We start from the raw sequence: 22876 nt of genomic DNA, 5'->3' as shown, positions 1-22876 counted from the left end.
GTAAAAGTACCGATATGCTCAAGGAAGTCAGCTGGTTTATTCACCATCTAAGATCTTTTTGACAAAAATGTATTGACGACGTTTCGGGCCTGAGCCCTTCAAGGAAAAATTAGAAAAGGCAGAAGCAGGAGATATCAGAAAGTCTCAGAATTCAAATAATGGGGGAGGAATCCAGACCAACAAAAGGTGTTCACTGGATGTGATAAGGGTCTAGGTGGAATTTATCATGTCTGTGTGAAATGAAACAGGCAATGGAGAGATAACAGGGGAAGCAAGAGGGTGGATTGGATGTGATAAGGGTCTGTCAAGGACTTCTTCATGTTCTGACTGGGTACCCTCCAACCGGATGGCATTAATATCAACTTCTCTAGCTTTCATTAAAATTTCCCTGCCCCCTTGCTTCCCCTGTCGTCTCTCCATTGCCTGTCTCATTTCGGACAGACATGATAAATTCCTCCTAGGCCCTTATCACATCCAATTAACACCTTTTGGTTGGTCTGGATTCCTCCCCCATTGTGTGAATTCTGAGACTTTCTGATATATCCCGCTTCTGCCTTTTCTAATTTTTCCTTGAAGAAGGGCTCAGGCCCGAAATGTCGCAATATATTTTTGTCAAAAAGATCCTAGATGCTGAATAAACCACAGAGTTCCTCCAGCATTTTGGTGTTTTTACAGCATTATTCATGATTGATGCCTCAGTAATCAGACTTCCTTTCCATCATTAATGTAATACAGGTTAACCTCCAGGTTGAATCGGTAGTGAAGAAGGCAAATGCAATGTTGGCATTTATATCCAGAGAAAATGGGTATAAAGCACGGATATGATGTTGAGGCTTTATAAGGCACTGATAAGGCTTCACTTGGGGTACAGATTTGGGTTTCTTATTTAAGAAAGGATGTTCCGGCATTGGAGAAGCTTCAGAGAAGATTCACAAGAATAATTCCTGGAATTAAGGGATTTGCATATGAGGAACATTTGACGTCTCTTGGACTGTACTCCTTGGAGTTTCAAAGAGTGGAAGCATTTCAAATGTTGAAAGGCCTGGACAGAGTAGATGTGACAAAGTTGTTTAGGGGAGGCTAGGACAAGAGGGCACAACTTCAGGAGTGAAGTGCACCCATGTGGAGGAATTTCTTTAGCCATAGAGTGGTGAACCTCTGGAATTTTCTACCACGGGCAGCTGTGGAGGCCAAGTCATTGGATGTATTTAAGGCGGAGAATGATAGGTATTCGATTAGTCAAGATTTCAAAGATTATGGGAAGAAGGCAGGGGAGTGAGGCTGAGTGGGAAAGTGGATCAGTCAATGACGTAATGATGGAGTGGACTCATTCGGCTGAATGGCCTACTTCTGCTCCTATGTCTTAGAGTCTTGTTACAGGATATCAGACAAGGGTTACTTCAACAACACATCCCTTTCCTTTAATCTCATGATCAAGAAAGATAAAAGCAGCAACATTAAATAAGTACCTTCAGCATCAGGTTTGCACCAAATCACAAGGTGTCCTGATGAACATATTTAATTTAATGTAGACGTACAGCATTTTAACAGACCCTGCTGGTCCATGAGCCCGCCCCGTCCAAATACCTTAATTAAGTTACAACTCCTCTATGTTTTGAAGGTCACTTGGAGGAACTTGATATGTCTACATTTAAAGAAATCCATGCCGACATGGAAAAACTTAAACTCCTTTCAGACAGTGGTGCATTCAAACCAAGGTCACGATAATAACATTGTGCTAACCATGCTGCCCCTACCCAGGAATTTAATATCTAACTCATATGGGGAAACATCATCACATTGTCACGTTCTGAGAATGGTTAATAAGCCTAGGTTTACCAGCATCACCTTCATTTCAACAATTTTGTCACGCTATCAGATAATGGGAAAATGGATTTCAGATAGTCTTCATTGTGTGTGATAAATTCAACTGCTTTTTGACAACAGGCATGTTGGGGATTACACAGTTATTGCCACCCCTGTACAATTTGTATGAAACTTAGAAATCAGTTGTGTCAAATCCATGAGGCAACTCTCCTTGTAATGTCACTGCCATCTTTCCTCATGCAAAAGACTGAAGAGGAAAGGAACTAATCATGTGAAGTTCTGATTTCAAAATATGTCCAAAAGAAACAATGCCAAAGATTTCAGACATCTGAGCAAAAGGTGTAACGAGAGCAGAATTTGTGACTGGAGGGTTGGATGAATACTTCCAACAGCTGAACTCCAAAAGGTTAATTCTGTGATTGTGAACATCCATTGGGTGTTGTGCAAGGTGGGACATGGATTAATAATGCAGTTTTTTTTTGTCTGGAGTAAAGCAGCACAAAAGTAGTCTGCTACTCACTGGATAAGAGTTTTAGACTGAAGATTTTAAAAAAGATAATTAATTCTTATGGTTGGTGGCTCTTCGCAAATTAAAATTTAATCACGCCACTTTTTCTACAGTATATGTATTAACCACCAGAACAGCAGGGAATGTTGAGCATAGCACCTTTACACATTGGAGATGGTTATATAGCCAAGTTTTTTTCCCCTTCTTTCTAAATTTTACAGAACTAGAATGGATGTTTGTTGCTCTATCATACTTGAATTTCTACATTCAAGTTCATACTTGTTTGATTTGTGGATTCTGTACACCTTCATGTCATAGATACCCTAAAGTAAATGATTGGTTCCCTCATCCCCACCTCTAATAAAAGTACAGGTGATTCTTTCTTGTAATATAGAAACTCTCTTTACCTGCACATTCTTCAAAGGTGTGAAATGAAATCATTGCACATACCATAGTCACATAATCTAAAAAAACACAAGGGACATCAGGGTAGGTGGAATACTATAACAACACAATGACATATTGTTATACTATCCCACCCACCTTAATGGGGAGTTCTTGGGCGTTGCCACTCCATATCCTTTGGAATCCAGGTTGCCTCCTACTTTCATCGTGTCACACGGCTTCCTCTGCTCAATGTATTCATTCATTGTGGACTCCAGAAGGAAAGCGAACTTGCCCTTGGATTTACGGACCCGAGCAACACCCTCAGCTGTGGTCTTGGTAAACACAGATGGTTCTGCAGATTTCATGTAGGCCCACATTTTCTCATAAATTGCTATTTTTGATCTCTGGAAAAGGCAAATTGGAATCAGCAACAATGAATTGGATTTACATTGCACCATTCAAGTTGTGAAGACACCAAAGCACTTAATCAGAGGAGAAATGGATGCTGTACAATAACTGAGGCATTCAGAAGGATGACTACAAGCAAGGCCAGGGAGGAGGATGTGAAAGAGGATCTTAAATGAAAGAGTGTTATCAAGGTTGAAAAGCTTGGGAAAGAGTTCCAGTCACAGATGAAAGCCTGCCACTTCTGGTGAAGGGGGTTAAACTGGAGGTCACATGGAAGGCCACAGGTATATATTGGGCAGGTATTTAGTGTCTGGCCAAAGCCATGGAGTGATTTGTAAACAGTCAATATTTAACATTTTAAGGGATGGAAACTGAACCCCTGAGACCCATTTATTAGAGAAATAGGTTCAAAGAGGACCAGATTATGCAGCTAGTCCTGTATCCAATATACATCTGTTCAATGATCCTGTATTACATCAGGCCATATTTAAGGCACCCTTTTCAGCCGTCTGAGACAGAAGTTGGGGCTCCTTACTTATGCTATTCTTGTTTTGAATCCTTTGCTGACATTTCATAGATACCAGGCCTGTTCTACTCTGGATTCATTGACAGCTGTGAAATTTTTAATTTTAAAATGCCAAAAAATTGATTGCTATGGCATGCTCCCCTATCTCCCATTGTCTCCCCATCCAAATAGCTTTTCCATTCACCTGCTTGGGACGTGTCTTTAGGCTGCTGCCAGTGAGACAAGTGGCCTGATATTCATTTTCTTACATGGGTGAGGTACCTGTGGAAGCACAACAGGTCCAATTAATATTAATGAGGCACAAGGTAAAACTTGGCGCTGGTGTCAGGACACTTGTAGCAGCATGCACTCTGAGTGTAAGTTTTCTCAACCTGAAAACAGGCTGAAAGGAATTTCCATTCCACTGTGTGAAGGAACCAAGAGCAAATGAAAGCTGGTGAGGACAGGAAGATGTGTTCAAGGCCTTTTGTTGGACAATGACATTACAGACATATTGGAAATTGAGACAGGTGGAGCTTTCAAGGTCAGGAGAAATATTCAGACAAGTTACATTTGGATTTTGCAAATATTATTTTCAGGATTACATTTGGTTGAACTTCAACTATTGAATTTCATCTTTTAAAAGAAGGTTCTTTCTCTGGAACTTTGACAATTTTTACTATTGAGAGTTTAAATTACTCAACATTGAACTAGTAGCAGAGCGTTTGTTACATGTCCTGTATGTTTTGTTCTAATTATTTGATTAGATATATACATTTGAACTGATTCTATTTACAGATAGGCACCAGAAAGCTCAAAAAAGGATGCCTTCTAAATTATTCAGTTCCTTTTTATCCTTCCCTGAGTGGGAAGCTGATATTAGACAGGATCGCCATTAGCTGAGAAATTGTGTTGGAAGTATAAGGCAAGCTCCACCCTACTTGTATCATGTTGTCATAGGTATGATTAATTTGGCAGAGAATGTAATAAAAGCAAAAAAAAATATGCAGGCAACACTCAGCAGGTCAGCCAGCATCTGTGGAGATAGAAACAAAGGTAATATTTCATGCTGAAGACAACCTCATTGAAACTGTAAAAGTGCTACATCAAGTTCGTCTTAGGTTGCAGAGAAAGTGGGAGGATGACGAACAGGACAAATGGAATATCTCTAATAGACTGAGGTTAAGGATACTGATCCCAATGTTTATGGAGAAGGAAGGAAGGAAAGGAGGGAGGGAGGGATGAAGGAAGGAAGGAAAGAAAGAATGAAGGATACAAAACTATGAAATACTTGTCAGAGAAGTTGCTGAATGGAAACAAAAATAAGAATGCTGGAAGTGTCTAGCAGATCAGTGGAGGGTGAAAAACAGAGTTATTACTTATAGATAGGTAACGCAGCTGAACTGGCCAATCTCTTCGCACTTGCGTCCATGACATCTCCGACGTCATCTGCTTCTCTGACAGTTTTAAGTTTTCCTGACCCCACCATATCTCAGTTCCACACAAGGAGGCCCGAGGGCCCTCTGCTTTCTCCTTTTATGGAAGCCCAACCAATTCCCCTCTATGAACACACTCACTCGTTTACTTGCCTAGTTTATTTCCACATTAAAATCTTCTCCTTCAACTTAATTTAAAGGCTTAATTGTGGCAACTCACATGGGATAAAGTTTTACCAGTGAGGAAATCAAATAGTCCTGGTTTCACAGAGGGCTCACCCTTCAACTCTATTTAGTGCACTCACTAATTCTCTTTGGTGCTGCTTCCTCCACACATACAGAACTTGATAATTACATTACATTTGCTGCCACTCTCCACGTTATTCTCACTTTCATCTCTAACTCTTTCCTCCCTTTCCAGAAAAGGGACTTTTCACTTCATGACTCCCTGGACCATTCTTCTACCTCCACTAACACTCCTCTTCTCACGACATCTACCTGTTCAACACCTGCTCTTTTGTGATCCTTCTCCACCCCCCCCCCCCCACCACCCAAATCCAGGCACCCAAGCAGTCCTTGCAAATGCCCCATTGATTCACTTACACTTCTTTCAATCAAATACTGCATTTAGTGCTCATGTTATGGCTCCTCTGCGATTAGAGAAGTGTAAAAGCAGATTGGATGACGACTTTGCAGAACACCTCTCTTCAATTCACCAGGGTGGTCATGATATGTCCGTCACTTCGATCCCATCCTAGTTTATCCCTAAGTGCCTGTTTAGTGAATGCACTTTCCAATGAATCCCAATATGAGCTCGAGGAACAGCATTGTTTTTGTTTGTCAAGACACATTGTGGTCTTTGGGATTTAATCCTCAGTTCAACAATTTCAGCTTAGTCACTTTCCTATTTTCATCTGTATTGGCCAGTTCTACAGATCATCTATCTGGAATATTAACACAGATTTTTCTTCTCCCTGGACGCTGCCTGATCTGTTGGGCATTCCTTTTGGTTTCTGGTTTCAGTAACTTGCACTTCATGGTTTTAATGTATCCATTTTTCTTTCTGTCCAACTTCCCTCAATCATCGATGAGGCAGACAGCTTTATAAATATTGAGATCACCCCACCAGAGATGTTCCCTTTGTCCTAACCTTCCCCTCCTCCACCCCTCCCCTCCTCCACCCCTTCCCCTCCTCCGCCCCTTCCCCTCCTCCGCCCCTCCCGCAACCTTTAACCAACCTGCTTCCTCACTTTCCAAGTCCCGGTGACGAGCTTGCAGCTTTAAGTGTTAACTCTGTGGCTCTGCTGAGTGCTGCTGCCATTTTCTGGTTTTATTTCCTATGTCCTGCATTCCATGTGTTTTTTTTTTGTTTCCTGATGCCCTATTTTATTTATTTCCATTAATTTCCATAAAATACAGTTAGCAGTCTTGAAGAGATCCATTGCCAGAATGTGATGAACACAAAATGGAACATGGAAGTGAGCACGAAAGATTGCCAAACATATCAGAAAGAAGCTATTAAAAAGGACAAATGTGCGATGAAACATCATGTCATGACAATTCTGGATGTACAGATCAATTAGTGAATTAATGCAATTATCAACTTGCTCTGACAACAGAAACAGTTTTTATCCATTCAAACCTCCTTTCAATTGATATGACCTCCATCCCATCCATTCGACTATTCAATAATCCATTCATAACCTGCAGAATATCCATTCTCCCTCTTTTCACTGTTAGTCAATTCAGCCCCAATTGTTCATGAAATACATCCATCCCCCAACACTGCCCAAAAACTACTGTGTGACAGAGAAACATGAGTCATCTCAGTCTTTCGTGATTATTTGTAACTTCCACTTTCTGCTGTTCCTCACCAACTGCACAGGTATGTTTTTGTGTCTGATCTGAATGAATACCGATTTACTTTGTTCACGTAGCCGTGAGCAGTCCACCAATCTGGACAGCCTTTGAAAGACTTACTCTGAAAAACTCTTTTGTTGATCCTGAGTCCAGTGTCCCATAAGCAATTTCAGTTTGCTTTGAAAGATCTTCAGCACTCTCTATGGGTGACACCATGCGTTCTACAGTCAAGAAAGCAGCAAGGTTGGCCGTATAGGAGGAAATTATAATGAGAGTGAAGAACCACCATACCCCTCCGACAATGCGTCCAGACAGTGATCTAAATATTTAAAGAAATAAACATCTTTTAAATAATATTGAGAACAATAGAAAATGGCAAAACTAATTCAAAAAATTATAGCAGTCTGTAGATGTGTCAAGTTGAAATGTGTTTTATCTTCTTGTACTTGAGAAATTACAAATTCAAACTTCAGGTACTATACTTGGCAAACCTTTATTTAAAATGCTTCAACTTTCTTAAACAGTTCAAAGGCAGCAGCTTTGAAGAAAATACTTTGCTTCCAGGAGCAGTGATTTGTGTAGCCTGGAGCTGCCTGGAAGGGACATGGCACAGTTGGCATAGCGGTTAGCGCAATGCCTTGACAGTGCCAACGGTCGGGACCGGGGTTCGAATCCCGCACTATCTGTAAGGAGTTTGTACATTCTCCCCCTGTCTGCATGAGTTTTCCCCAGGGTTTCTGGTTTCCTCCCACTGTTCAAAACATATTAGGGGCGTAGGTCTATTGGGTGTAAACTGGGTGGCGTGGACTCGTAGGCTGAAATTAAATTAAAAATTGGTGGCATGGTTGGTGTAGCAGTTAGCACAACACCTTTACAGCACCAGCGATCAGGGCCAGAGTTCAAATCCAATGCTGTTTGTAAGAAGTTAGTACGTTCTCCCCGTGGGTTTTCCCTGGGGGCTCCGGTTTCCTCCTACTGTTTGAAATGTACCGGGGGTGTAGGTTAATTTGATGTAAATTGGGCGGCATGGACTCATGCACAAAATGGCCTGTTACCGTGCTGTTTGTCTAAATTTATAAAAATCCTTGCAATTCTTGCGTGACCACGTGAGGCAGGAGGAATGATATCATGTAATTTCAGTTTCCATTTACTTTAGTAGAAAGCAACACTCCTTCAAATACAGCTGCATCACCTCTGGTTTCTGTGTTTTCTTTTCATTGAATAATGGAGCAAGGACAAGTAAGGGGATCCTTCTTCAACTGTGTCATCTTACATTTTTATGGAAACGGTTTTAATTATAGACATTTATGTTGTTTTCAAAATAATAACATACAGAAATAAGTGAAATAAAATTTATTTTTATTTTATCAAGAATGCTTTTGGGATATGATTTACATTTTAGAAGTAGACTGATATTTCACTTTAAATCAGTCAGGGGACATTGCTACACAGATCCCAAAGACTCTGGGAAGCAAAGATCAACTGACATTACAAATTTTCATGGTGGTTTAAAGATGCATGGAGGGGGTTTATTATGTTCAACAGCACCAAGGCAAAAAAAAACCCTTGGAAACCAAAGAGTAAAAAGCCTAATTTTCCTCAGATGCTATGCATTTTTTTTTTAAGATTACTAATATGTTTTTAAAAATTACACATGATAAAATTCATACAGCTGAAAACATTGGATTGGAAAATAATGGAAACTTGAATTTTCAGGCTGCGTTTCACCACTAAAAATTATGACTGGCTTATTATAACCTGCATCACATTAACACGGTGACTTCAACAAATGTCGTCCATGTACACACATAGAAAGTCACACAGAAGATATATTAAAGTTGCAGTGTTCTATACAGTATTTTTGAGATTGCTAAATTCTGAAATTGTTAACTCAATTTAAAAAAAATGCAATTGTACTCGACTTCTTTAACAAAGTGTTTTCTCCATTTTATAGAAAAAAAATCTTTGTTAGTCATACATCGTAACTCCAGAAATTATTTGTTAGACTGCCAAACTAAATTGACCAATATAAGTAACTGAATCATTTAGTGTGGCACAGTTATCTCAGTGGACATATGTGCAGTACTTAGTGATTGTCAATTGAAAATCTCATACATTAAGTAAATTAACAGGACACTGCTGCTTTAAAATGTGACTCTTTTGACGCAGAGCATTAAAGGATTAACCAGACACTTTGATGATAATTACTTGGTTGCTAAAAGCAGGAAAATTAATCTGTAAATGTAAAAACCACAGCACAACCACAAACATGGAGGGAGGGAAAGATAGAAGACAACAAAAACTAATCATACAAGAAACCAAAACATGAAGTTATGATAAATATTGATTTATTGAGACAATGAATGTACAGAGATACAGAGAACAAAATAACAAACATCAACAAATAAAAATCACTACACATCAGCAAGATCTCCTTTGAAGAAGCACAAGAACATCTTACATGTCAAGCAGTTAAAAATTTCTAATGTGGCAATTAAAAAAATATTTCTAGTATGATCAGTAAAACACAGTAGTTAATTTTAATACTTTTGTTGTGGCTTCATTTTTTTGAACCACCCGGCCATGTGAGACATCTTTACGAATGCATATCTTTAACTACTGATAGTCCTTCTTTTCCACACTGCATTGACTGTGCATTTACAATAATTGGATTCACACAGTCTGACAATTAAATATCGATACTTTACATGTTTCTAAATTGATTGGTTTCATGATTGCTAAGAGTTTAATTTCCTCCTGCTGGTAATTTTAGTTAAAAATGGATGAGAACGTAACACAAAGCAGATCATATTTTCACTCTCCTTTATACTTACCTCTACTCCTTGCTAAAATTAGTAGATTGGGGAAATGCACAAATTCAAAGTAAGTTCATTTAATAATCTAATGGTGAGCTTGTAAATTTTAAGTCCTAATTGGGAAAGCATTGCTTTGCAGTGTTACTAATATTGTACACATTATACTTTCACTGTAACCAACGACAGAACTTTCTGTGTAGAAGCTTTTTCTTCACTGAACTGGTAGCAAAGGAACCTTTCTATCATCACTGAGTAAAGGAGAGTGAGGATCAATTAATAGTTTCAATGGACTTGTACACAGTACCAACAAATGTACACTGTAAAATCAATGCAGTCAAATTTGGGATCCTATGTAATAAAAGTTAGATGACAATTGGAGCATCATAGGACCTTTGACCTAACAATTGGATTTTAACTTCTAATATAGCTTTAAATGTACTGTCCCCAAAATGCATGGTCTCTCTAGAAAATACAATACCTTTCTTAGGGTCACCTCTCAGTTCAGACACTGACAGTTGAGCTAAGCATCATTTGCTTACTGTGTCATAGTAAATTGTTTTTCAAAATGTAAAATATACGCAATAGCAACCTGATCTACATTTCCTACTGTTCCCTCATAAGCCCTTGTTCCACATAAATGTTAACTTAGCAAGCAGGAACTTTCATAAATCTTGATCCACATTTGATGTCTTCTGACAACCAATGAGTATCCTGTAGCCAAATACTTAAAAGTATTTTGCTAAATGCATAAAATGGAAAAAATATATCCAAAATCTCTCCTCATTGCCAGCCCAAGTTCTATTTAATCATCCTTTTGGCTAAATAATTAACAAAGGTTAGCATTTACAATACTAGAAAGATAATCTTTTTACTAGTTTTAATTTTCAGAGATTAAATAGATGAGGTTCTGGCCCCTTGCAACTCTCTCCATCAATGCAGAGAGGTGCGTGGTTCCTCCGTCTCTCCTTAAATGAATGAGAGGTGTAAGAGGATGCAGACTTCTAGAGGTACGTCAGGGTTGGGGGGCCAGGTGGCGGGTGAAATGGGGGAAGGACCAGAAGATTCAATTTTCGAAGAGTAGCTATGAAGTATTGAACTGCGCTTTTCACAAACATTTCTACGACTGATTCCACCTGCATTGAATTCGTCCATCGTTATTGAATGAAGATCTACCGGGACCCATGCCTGAGAGGGCGCAGAAAATCAGTGAACCGGCGCGGACTCGAAAGGCCAACATGGCCTGTTTCCGCTCCGTAAATGGTTAGATGGTTATGGTTATTATTAAAAAAATTAAACAGAAACTTTTGGAAAACACAGTCTGTGGAAAGATACTGTGTCAGGTCCACGATCCTTGAAACATCCCTGCCTGAGACGTTAACCATTTCTCTTTCCATGGATACTGCTGATTTTTTCTCACTATTTTCTGGTCTTATTTCAAATATCCAGTAACTGCAGTTTTTATTTTATTTTCCTAGTAACATGTGAAACAGACTTATTCAGAACTGGTATGGTTTTGACGTGAATGCTTTAAAGGAAACTATATTCTAAAGGGAAGAGTAGGGGAGCTTGGGTTCACCATTCCATATCTTCATGGCAACCTGGTCAGTAAGGTTACTTGACAATGAATGTAACACAGGTGATTCCGACTTAGTATTCCTTAATACTGTGAAATCTTCACTCTCCTCAGTTCAAAGTCAAGACCCATCCAAATATCTCCCCAACACCTTCAGCTCATTTCCTTTCCGCTGAGCTGAAGTTGTTTGATTATGTACTTGGGAAAAAAAGATTTTCAGAGGTGTGAGTCGTGGGACTCTGATCGCCCTCTCAATGAGGCTGCAAAATAGAACAGCATAGGCTTTAAAAATGGGGGAAGATGAAACTGACCAATTTCTTTTAAAATTCCACACTGATGGAGATTATTTATATACCATTTATCTTAAGGTCAGCTAGATAAAGTCAGTAAGTAGTGGGATTTGCATATGGTAATGGGAAGAGATGTTTGAACCCTGATATTAGAGGGGCAACAATAGTATACAAACCCTAAAAGTGGATGGTGCACCTGGAAAATATGGGGAAATTATGCATCTGATTTTAAAGGTCGGTTGTCATATGTTTAATTATTTTAAGCCTAAAAGGCAAATCCATTTGCCTGTATTTTTCACATACCATTCTGCATAAAAGTGATCTTTTGCCATCACATAAGGTGGGAAATTACTAGGCATGCCAAGCACCGTTTGTTATATTTCTGATGTCACCCTCCCATAGATGCCATCAGTTGCATGGATGATGTTTCCTGTAGGGCCTGAGGAGGGGTAAAATTTTGGTATCCTACTGGAAAGTAAACATCAAGAGACACTGAGTAAGAATGGTGCATCTACCCTCAAATAATCTAAACAGCCAGGTTTGCATAATGACGTGCAATTTTAAACAAACATTGAGACATACTGCATTGTCACAGGCCAATTTGCCCTACAAGTCCATGGTGCCCAATTTACACCCCATTAACCTACATTTTTGAAGGGTGGGAGGAAACCGGAGCCCCCAGAGAGAACGCCCGTGGACACAGGGAAAATGTACAAACTTCTTAGAGACAGCGTGGGATTCAAACCCAAGCCTGGTCCCAATCGGTGTCCCTGTAAAGGCATTGGGCTAACCATTACGTCAACTGTGCTTCCCAATGGTGAACCCAAGCTACCCCTACATTATCCTGCTAGAAGAAATTGAAGATTTGTGTGTAAACTGTACCTTTGCTTATCACTCACAATGAAACACAGAGGAATGGAACAAGCTGCCAAAGGAGGTGGTCAAGCCAGGTATCACTGCAATGTTTTAGAACCATTTGGACAGATGCAGATCGGATAGGTTTAGAGGAATATGGGCCAAAACCCAACACCCAACCCCAACCCACCAATTTTCCCCTGCAACCGCTGCAACCGTGTCTGCCTGTCCCGCATGGACTTGTCAGCCGCAAAAGAGCCTGCAGCTGACGTGGACATTTACCCCCTCCATAAATCTTCGTCCGCGAAGCCAAGCCAAAGAGAAGAGGACTAATATGGATGGGCCATTTTACTTGGCATAGGCCAATTGGACCAAAGGGCCTGTTTCCTCATTGTATGACTCTATGAATCCAGGAGCACATCACAGAGGTCTCAGCAAAGGGACAGCACGGTGAGATCGATGTATTACACAGGGCGCCTACCAATTTCATTTTTGAAAGGTCAGATTATGGAATCTCCATTAATGGTCATCTGTTCACTGTTTACAGCCATTTTGTTCAGATAATTTCTGATCTGCACTTTGCATTCGCATGTTGATGGCACACATTTCATGTTGCTGTGGGATAATTCATAGCATGATTATTGTGTATTGTGGTGAGTGAGGCCCAGGCTCAGAGGAGATTGGTGCCTATTCTTCCACATCAGATCTTTCTACACCTGTCAGGAGCTGCCATATTAGAGTTATTGACCTTCTAGTTGTCAGTACAGCAATAATGCAGCAGCCATGAGTTGTACAGACAGCTCACAACAGCATCCGCACATTTTAACAAATCTTTTGCCTAATTTGATGCATTTTTGCAGGATATCCCAGTGGCAATTTGTACCTTGAGATGTTTAATGCACCAAGCAGGATAAATCCAATTTCTACACAGAGCAGGAGTCAGTCACTTGACCCCTTAGGTCTGCACATCGTTCAATATAATCATGGCTGACCTGTCCCAGGTTTCATCTCCTTCTCTGTGCCTAATCCCTATAGCCCTCAACCTTCCAAAAAAGTAACCACCTCCACTTTAGATATTTCTACTGAGCTAGCCTCCACAGCTCTCTGGGCAGAGAATTCAGGCAGATATTGGCTCATCCTGGGTTATTTTACAGAATAGGTCATCATCATTAAGCAGCAATCTTTACATTTATTTGGTTGTTCAATTGCCTGAAGCAGGACTGGTGAGGTATCAGGTCAGTAACCTGTGCTACTTATGAAACAAACTAAAATAACCTACATTTGCTTGATACATGCATAAGAGTTCAGAAAAAAATATAAACCTTATGAGATATTTTTATAAGATAAAGAAAAATGTCTCCTCAAGCACTAGAGTTAGTTACAAAATGTAAATTATTTGACAAAAAGAATCAGGGAAGTAATGCAAGAAAAACATTTTACACTTGGAGATGTTATAACCTGAAGTATACTGGAATCAGTTTCACAAGGGCATCAGAAATACGTTTGAAAAGATGATGGTGTGGTGTGCACAAAGAGAGTTGAGAATTCGGGTGAAGGGATTCAAGAATGATCCTGCTTAATACATTTATCTGGAAGGTATCTTAGTTCAGTGCAATGCTGGTAAGGCCATATTGTTCTAGGGTGTCCAACAGGCAACCCCAGGACAAAATGGTCCAAATTCCTTCATCTATTCTGAAAGGAAAATTAGACAGGAATCAAAATTAGCCTGTGCAATATTTGTGACTACATCAGAGTGGCAAACTTGATGGATGTCAGGAAGTATCAATCAAACCTCTGCAGTGATACAAAGTGATATGGAAATAGTGATTATCATGCCTCACGCTGAGGGTGGGAGAGAGGAAATCAATTTTTAAAACTTATGTAATTGAATTGCTCAGATAAAATTTTAAGCATACGTTTTATACAATTTATATAATTCATGTTCTTAATTCTCACATAGGAAGTATTCAGTGGTTCCTTTTATGTGATATTTCTCAAGATGCTTAGCAGAAGGTTAATCTGATAAAGCCTGTCTCTGAATCACATGGATAAGTAGAGGAACTTCCCTGACCCAAGAACAAAAACTTTGCACACAATGAACTGATTTTCAGGCAAAGCACTGCTTGTGGTTGCAGCCCAGAACCACAGTAGTATCAATGCCTTTAACCAAAAAATAATGGAAGCACATATACATAATTTTATAACTGTATTTTAAACAATGAATGAAAGCCATCAAACAATATGTTATGGCATTTTATGCTTGCAGCTGGTTGGCTCCTATTTTGCATTTTGGGTAACTGACCTGGGATTTAGGCCTTACTTTCTAAACTGTGGAAATTTTCCAAGATGTAGGAAGTGGCAGGAAAAGGAACATAACAAATTAAACTAGATGTTTAGAAATTATTCTATCAAATACAATTAATTCTTCAATAGCTTTGCAAATTGGTTTGCGAAACACATAACAAATGAAAATAAAGCTGGCTCTTTTCAGATGCCAAGGTTATGAATGTCTAGGCAATTTGGCTTAATCACATGATGGACTAAATTTCCACAGATGTGCATTCAATGGAATCTAATACAAAGATGTTTTGCAGCTGTATTCTCTCTAATAGGAGCCTGGGCTGACAGCCATATACACAGCTGTGTGCTTTGATTAATGAACAAGTAAGTGACTGATTGTGACATATAATCTGAATGGGACACATTTTTTGTCTGTTTCCTTATCTTATAAAATTATATTCACAATTTAAAAGTTGCTAATTACACAAATCTATTGCTGCAAACTTGATTTCTCGTGTTATTAACTTTGAAAAATGTTTTTACAGTTTTTAGTCTAAAAGTTAGTATTGATGGTTTATTCTGCTCTCTGGCAAATATATCCCTTGTCTTACTGAAAATACACAACAAAAACATTCTGGTGTGAAATATCCTTACTCAGTGTTCAACAGTTCAGCTACTATGACTGAGGATGAAGGGTCCTGGCTTGCAGTGAGTAGCTTACTGGAAAATGGCAGAAGGCACCATCCATGACTTGCCACCAAATGAAACGAACAGGTCAGAACTTCTGCTCATTTTTCAATACACACCTGCTACCTATCATTTGCCTTACACCCAGAAATGAATGGCCATTAAGCATGATGAAATTGTTTTAATTTTTCAGAAATCACTGATTACCATGCAATACAAGTGTACTGCACTTTGTGTGCAACCAATATATTTTTCAATACCCCATGGACATTTTCAGCCAAGGCCACAGATTGTTTTATCCTTAATGTGGGGCCAATTAAGAGAAACTGTATTTATGAAAAATAATTGTGTTAAGTTTGTTTACTGACAGCTGACTCAGGTCTGTGAACAAAATTGTGAATTAATTTCTACATTTGTTGCAAGGTTAGGAGCTAGACTTGCACAGAAGAGGCTATACTTCCTTAGTGGTCATCTAGATATTTTTTTTAATGTGGTGAGGGTTTCTGCCTCCACCACCTCTTGGGCAGTGAGTTCCCCCATCATCACCTAAATGACATTTTTTCCCTCAAAACTGATCTAAATTCTTCTACCACTTGCTTAAGTCAACATCCTCCAACTATGAATCTTTATGCCAAAGCCCATCATGTCAAACTCCCATAGACCTCAATTGAATCTATTTCTTTTGTTATCCCCTTGGACTGATACTTCTGCAGCCCTGAGATATCCCCAAAAGTCTCTCCTTTCATGTCTTAAGTACAGTCACAACTTTATGCAATGACCAGAAATATACTTGATTTTATTGCTGGCATCTTCTACATCTCCAGGAGTAGCACTTTATCTTTTCATAAGGCAATCACAGCCTTCCACACACAACGCCAAACTCAGCAATTTTAGATGGAGTCACAGAGTTGTACAAGATGGAAATGAATCCTCCCATCTTCCATGCTCATGCTGAACATTTTGACAACCTGTAGTAATATAATTGATCCACACCAAGTCTCTATCCTTTTATAACTTACATATTTAAGTACTTGACGAAATGCCTCTTAAATGTAGCAATTATATCTGATCCAGCACTTCCTCTGGCATTGAATTCCAGATTTCTGGGCAAAAAAAACCCTCAAATTCCCTTTAAAATTCATTTTTACACAGACAGTAGTGGGTTCCTGAAATGCATTGGCAAGTGTGGTGGTGGAGGCATTAAAAAAATTCTTAGGCATATGGATGCAGTAAAATAAAGGATTTGGGGTGTGAGGTAGGGAAGGTTTAGTTTGTTGGGTAAGTTTTTATTGGCCAGCACAACATCGAGAGGGAAAGGGTCTGTACTGTGCTGTAATATTTTATGAATACTTCATCCATACTTCCTCAAAAAAACTCAATCAAATTTGTGAGGTGGGATTAACATAGCCATACTGACTATTCCTGATCAGCCCCTTGGGACATTCTCCAATAATCTTCTACCACTGATGTAAGGCCTCATTGGCCTCTGGTTACCTGAGTTAGCCCTTAAATAGAAGGTGAACTTTAGCTACCTTCTAATTTTCTGATATCTCACCCATGGCAATAAATATGCAAACCTTTCTGTCAGGGCCCCAGCTATCTCCTCTCTTGCTCCCCATACCAATTTGGTATAGATCTCAAGTTTATTACCCCTTATGCTTCTTATAACATTGAACATTTCTCTTCAATGCAGACCAATCCAGATTATCCATGATCTCATTGTGTGCCATAATTCTCTTTAGTGAATACAGATACAAAATGTTCATTTAGAACTTTGCCCACAACCGTGGCTCCGCAAATAGATTAGCCCATTGGTCTCTAAAGCGATTCACTTTTCCCTAATTACTCTCTTACTCCTGATACACTTAATCCTACGAGCCGAGATAGTTCATGATCTCTTTTGCTCTCCTAATTACTTGCTCATAGGACTCAGTTGTCTATACCTGCCAAGTTCCTTTTTTTAAATTCCTGATCACACCTTCAATATCCTGTCCTCCAAGTTTCCTATTCTTGCTTAATTTTTTCCCTTCACAAGCTGGCTCTGAACCCTTACTAATTATCTTTTAAAAGGCCCCAACTGTTCATCGGTTTTACCTTAAGCATCTGATCCAAAGATATTTCTCCAATTGAAATCAGTCTTCCCCCAATTTAGGATCTTAATTTGAGGACTTATCTTATTCCTTTCCATAACCACCTTGAAACTTACAGTCACTTTTCCTAAAGTACAGACAGTCCTTGAGTTACACAAGTGGTCAGTTCCTGAGAACTGTCCTTAAACCATTGGTTCTCAACCTTTTTTGTCCCCACTCACATACCACCTTAAGTAATCTCTTACTAACCATAGAGCACCTGTAGCATCTTGTGGGATGCCTATTAGGGAATGAGATAGGATAGGAGACAGAAGTATGTGAGGGGAACATTTTATATCCAATGATCATTATGCCATTAGTTTCAAGTTAATTATGGAGAAGGATAGATCTGGGCCTCGGGTTAAGATTCTAAATTGGAGAAAGACCAATTTTGAAGAAATGAGAAAGGATCTAGGATGTGTGGATTGGGATAAGTTGTTTTCCAGCAAGGAAGTATGAGGTAAGTGGAGGATGTTCAAAGGATACAGAGTTTATAAGTTCCAGTCAGGATTAAAGGCAAAGTTAACAGGCATAGGAAACTGGCTTTTGAGGGATATTGGGGATCTGGTTTGGAAGAAGAGATAGGTGTCTAACAGATAGAGGCAACATGGAGCAAATGAGTATCAAACTTACAAGAAAAACCTCAAGAAATAAATCAGGAAAGCTAAAATACACAAGGTTGCTTTGGCAGATAATGTGAAGGAAAATCCTAAGGGTTTCTAAGGGATATTGAGGAAAAGGATAGTAAGGGACAAAATTGGTCCTCTTGAAGATCAGAGTGGTTGGCTTTGTATGGAGCTAAAGAGATGGAGATCTTTAATGTTTTTTTTTCCTATCAGTATTCACTCAGGAAACAGGTGCAAAGTCAAGGTAAGTAAGGAAAACCAACAGTGAGGCCATGGAACATATATAGATTAAAGAGGAGGAGGTGCTTGCTGCCTTAAAACAAATAAGAATGGATAAATCCCAAGGGTATTTATTCCCTCGGTACTTGAGGGAGGCTAGTGTAGAAATTGCAGGGGCACTGGCAGAAATATTTAAAATGTCCTTCGCCACAGGTGCTGGAGGATTGGAGGGTAGCTCACGTAGTTCCGTTGTTTAAAAAAGGTTCCAAAAGTAAACCTGGAAATTATAGGCTGGTGCACCTGATGTCAGTAGTAGACAAATTATTGGAAGATGTTTGAAGAGATCAGATATACAATTATTTGGATAGTCAGGGGCTGATTAGAGATAATCAACATGGCTTTGTGAGTGGAAAATGGTGTTTAACCAATCTTATAGAGTTTTCAAGGAGGTAACCAGGAAAGTGACGAAGGAAAGGCTGTGGATATTGTCTATGTGGACTTTAGTAAGGCCTTTGATAAGGGAGTTTAGTTAGGAAGGTTCAGAGGTTCGGTATTCATGGTGAAGTAGTAAATTGGATTCGACAATGGTTTGACAGGAGAAGCCAGAGAGTAGTGGATAATTGCTTCTCAGACTGGAGGCCTGTAATCAATGATGTGCCTTAGGGATCAGTGCTGGGACCATTGTTGTTTGTCATATACATCAGTGATCTGGATGATAATGTGGGAAAATAGATCAGCAAGTTTGCAGATGACACTAAGATTGGAGGCATTTGGACCATGAAGAAGGTTTTCAAAGCTTGCAGAAGGATCTAGACCAGCTGGAAAAATGGTGCAAAAAAATAGCAGATGGAATTTTTAATGCAGTCAAGTGTGAGGTGTTGCATTTTGGAAGAACAAACTAAGAAAGGACGTACATGGTATATTGTAGGGCACTGAGAAGTGCGGTAGAACAGAGGGATCTGGGAATACTGATATATAATTTCCTAAAAGTGGTGTCAAAGGTGGATAGGATTTTAAAGAGAGCTTTTGGCATATTGGCCTTCACAAATGAAAGTACTGAGTATAGGAGTTGAGATGTTATGGTAAAGTTGTATAAGACATTGGTAAGGCCAAATTCGGAGTAATGTATGCAATTTTGGTCACCTAACTACAGAAAAGAGATCAATAAGATAGAAGGCGCAGAGTAGATTTACCAGACTCCAGAATCTAGACTTATTGAGGGGCTTTGCCGACACAGGTAAATCCCCTCAACTCTCCCTCTGCTACATCCCTGATTACTTTTGTGCTGCCTCATGTACTCACGATGAGCTTGTTGACTTCATTCACTTTGCTGCCAACTTCTACCCTGACCTCAAATTTACTTGGTCCATCTCTAGCAACACTCTCCCTTCCCTCAATCTCTCTGTCTCCACTTCAGGAGACAAACTCTCGACAAGCATCTTCTATAAACCCACCAGCTCCCACAGGTACTTCGACTACACCTCTTCCCACTCTGTCCCCTGTAAGGACTTCATCCCAGTCTCACAATTCTTCAGTCTCTGTGGCATCTGCACTCAAGACAAGGGCTTCCATGTCAGATCATCAGAAATGTCCTCCTTCTTCAAACAACGTGGGTTTCCCTCTACCACCTCAACTCGGCACTCACCTGCATATTTTCCATTAACCACATATCTGCCCCGGCCCCATCTGCCCCCACACACCAAGGACAGGATTCCCTATCACCAGCCTCCCTATCCAACATATCCTCCTCCACTATTTCTGCCACCTACTATACGACTCCACCACTGGACCACATATTCCCCTCTCCACCTTCTCACCTTCTGCAGTGACTGCTCTCTCCATGACACCCTTGTCCACTCCTCCCTCCCCACCAATCGTCCTCTTGGGACCTACCCCTGTGACACAGGAGATGCACCCAAATTTCCTCCCTCAGCACCATTCGGGGCCCCAAACAGTCCTTCCAAGTGAAGCAACATTTCACTTGTGAATTTGCAGGGGTCATCTACTGCATCTCGTGCTGCTGCTGTGGTCTCCTCCATATTGGAGAGACTGGACGCAGATTGGGAGATCACTTGAATTAGCAATTCGGCTGTGTCCACCACAATAGATTAGATCTCCCAGTGGCCACCAATTTCAATTCTGCATCCCATTCTCTTGCCGACATGTTTGTCCATGGTATCATGCATTACCAGACTGAGACCACCCATAAATTGGAGGAACAACATCTCACCTTACAAATGGGCACCCTCCAACCAGGTGGCATTAACATCGACTTCTCTGGCCTTTATTTAACCCCCCTCCTACTCTTTCCCCTTTCATCTCTCCTTTCCCCCGTCTCCTTTTGCAGACATGATAAATTCTACTTAGTCCCTTATCATATCCAATTAACAGCTTTTGTTGGTCTGGATTCCACCCCCATTGTTTGAATTCTGATATAAGATATAATAAAACTTGAATGCCAATATAAAGAGGGAACATAATCAAATTCTGACCAGAGATGAAGTTACAAGTGAGATGGTTGCAAAGTTTTTCACCAAATTGGATGCATCCCAGGGCTTTTGGCAAATAAAACTGCATGAAGGCAGCACAAAAAAACAGTGCAATAAACTATTTGCTCGATACTCCTGTCTGAGGATGCCTTTTAGAATTTCCTCAGCTCTGAAAGTGTTTCACAGGACAATGGAGCACATCATAGAGGGCATAAATGGGGTACGTGTGTACATGGATGACATGATCCTATGAGGATCCACACAAAAACAACACAACGAGAGGCTCATCAAAGTGCTACAACACATCGCAAAGTATGGATGTAAGTTAAACAGAGAAAAATGTCAGTTTCGTGTGAAGAAAATTACCTTTCTGGGAGATAAAATGTTGGAGGCAGGTGTGGAGCCAGACAAGAGCAAGGTGAAGCAATTTTAGAGATGCCCAGACCCACTGACAAAAGGGGCCATTGAGAATGCTGGAAATGACCAATTTCATTGGTAAATTCATTCCAAACCTATCTTACAAAACAATGTACCTGAGGAAATTGTTACAGGACAAATGTGAATTCAAGTGGACAGACAACCACGAAGAAGAATGGGGACAACTAAAGACCATTCTAACTACAGAACCGGTACTTTTAACATTCTTTGACGCATCAAGAAGGACAAAATATCTGTGGATGATTCAAAAGATGCAATAGGTGTATCACTTCAGGCTGTGGGAGAAGATTGGAAGCCAGTAGCAAACACATTAAGGATGATGACAACACCTAATGTCGACACACAGATCGAGAAAGAAGGTCTAGGTCTGGTCCACGGACTCAAGAAATTCAACAATTATGTGTATGGTCTACCATCAGACCACAAGCCATTAATAGCGATAATCAAGAAAAATCTCAGTTGAATATCGCCACAAATCCAAAGACTGATGATGAAGCTACAACATTATGACTTCGAATTGGTGTACACACCAGGGAAACTTATTGTGTTAGCTGATGCGTTATCCAGGGCAACGACGCAGAGTGAAGCACACAGTAAGAGTTCCACAGGGACAGATGTGAATCTCCACATGAATCTGATCACTGGATTTCTTCTCATATCTGACATGAAATCCAAGCAGATCACAGCTAAAACAGAAAAGGACACAGTTCTACAGAAGGTCATCAAGAATCTGAATGAAGGGTGGCCATGAGGTGAATGTCAACCATACTACAACATCAGTGTTGTCAATGGGCTTTTACTTAAACAGAGCAGAATTATCTTTCCTCAATCACTGTGAGAAGAAATGTTGAAAAGGGTGCATGAGGGGCACCTTGGAATGGGAAAATTCAAGAGGAGGGCCAGAACTGCTGTTTATTGGCCAGGGAAAATTGCTAACATTGACAGGATGGTTTCAAGCTGTGAGACCTGTTTGAAACATCATGCAAAGCAGACAAAGAAACCCATGATCATAACTAATTTACCACCAGAGCCATGGCATAAAGTTGAGACTGATTTGCTCCACAATGATGGAAATAATCATTTGCTGGTTATGTAAACAAATATATGAAATCGTTCTTTGCAAGATATGGAATTTTTCTAATTGTCTACAGTGCCAATGGTCCATGCTACAGTTGTAGAGAATTCCAGAACTTTGCAGAAGAATATGATTTTTGACATGTGACTTCAAGTCCTCTGCATCCACAGTCAAATGGTAAAACAGAGAAAGGAGTTCACATAGTTAAACAGCTGTTCAAGAAAGCACAAGACAGTGGCTCAGATCTGTAAGCAGCTCTATTGAGTTGCAGAGCTTCACAACTTGAACATGGCATGTCACCTGCTGAGCTTCTTATGGAATATAGACTATGCACTTCACTACTCTGCAGACCCAAACAAGAACAGAGATGTTGAAGATGTTAAACAGAAAAAACCCCATCTCTAATCAAGACAAAAAACAAACTATGACAAGTCAGCAATAAGCTTTGGGCCACTAGCACAACATGAC

General features: G+C 39.9%; 1 protein-coding gene across 3 annotated transcripts in view; it reads right to left on the bottom strand.

The window, feature by feature from the left end:
• LOC138739354 (glutamate receptor 4) overlaps nucleotides 1-22876 on the bottom strand; it is a 247136-nt gene that overhangs the window by 9145 nt on the left and 215115 nt on the right. For all 3 annotated transcript variants that reach the window (XM_069891218.1, XM_069891219.1, XM_069891220.1), the window contains exons 12-13: nucleotides 7052-7250; nucleotides 2879-3126 (exon numbers count right to left, since the gene is read on the bottom strand). In XM_069891218.1, coding sequence (XP_069747319.1) covers nucleotides 2879-3126; nucleotides 7052-7250 — 447 coding nt within the window. The remainder of the gene's footprint in view (nucleotides 1-2878; nucleotides 3127-7051; nucleotides 7251-22876) is intronic.

Source organism: Narcine bancroftii, chromosome 7 (assembly GCF_036971445.1).
Source record: "Narcine bancroftii isolate sNarBan1 chromosome 7, sNarBan1.hap1, whole genome shotgun sequence".
NCBI lineage: Eukaryota > Metazoa > Chordata > Chondrichthyes > Torpediniformes > Narcinidae > Narcine > Narcine bancroftii.
This window is presented reverse-complemented; position numbering and strand designations above follow the sequence as displayed.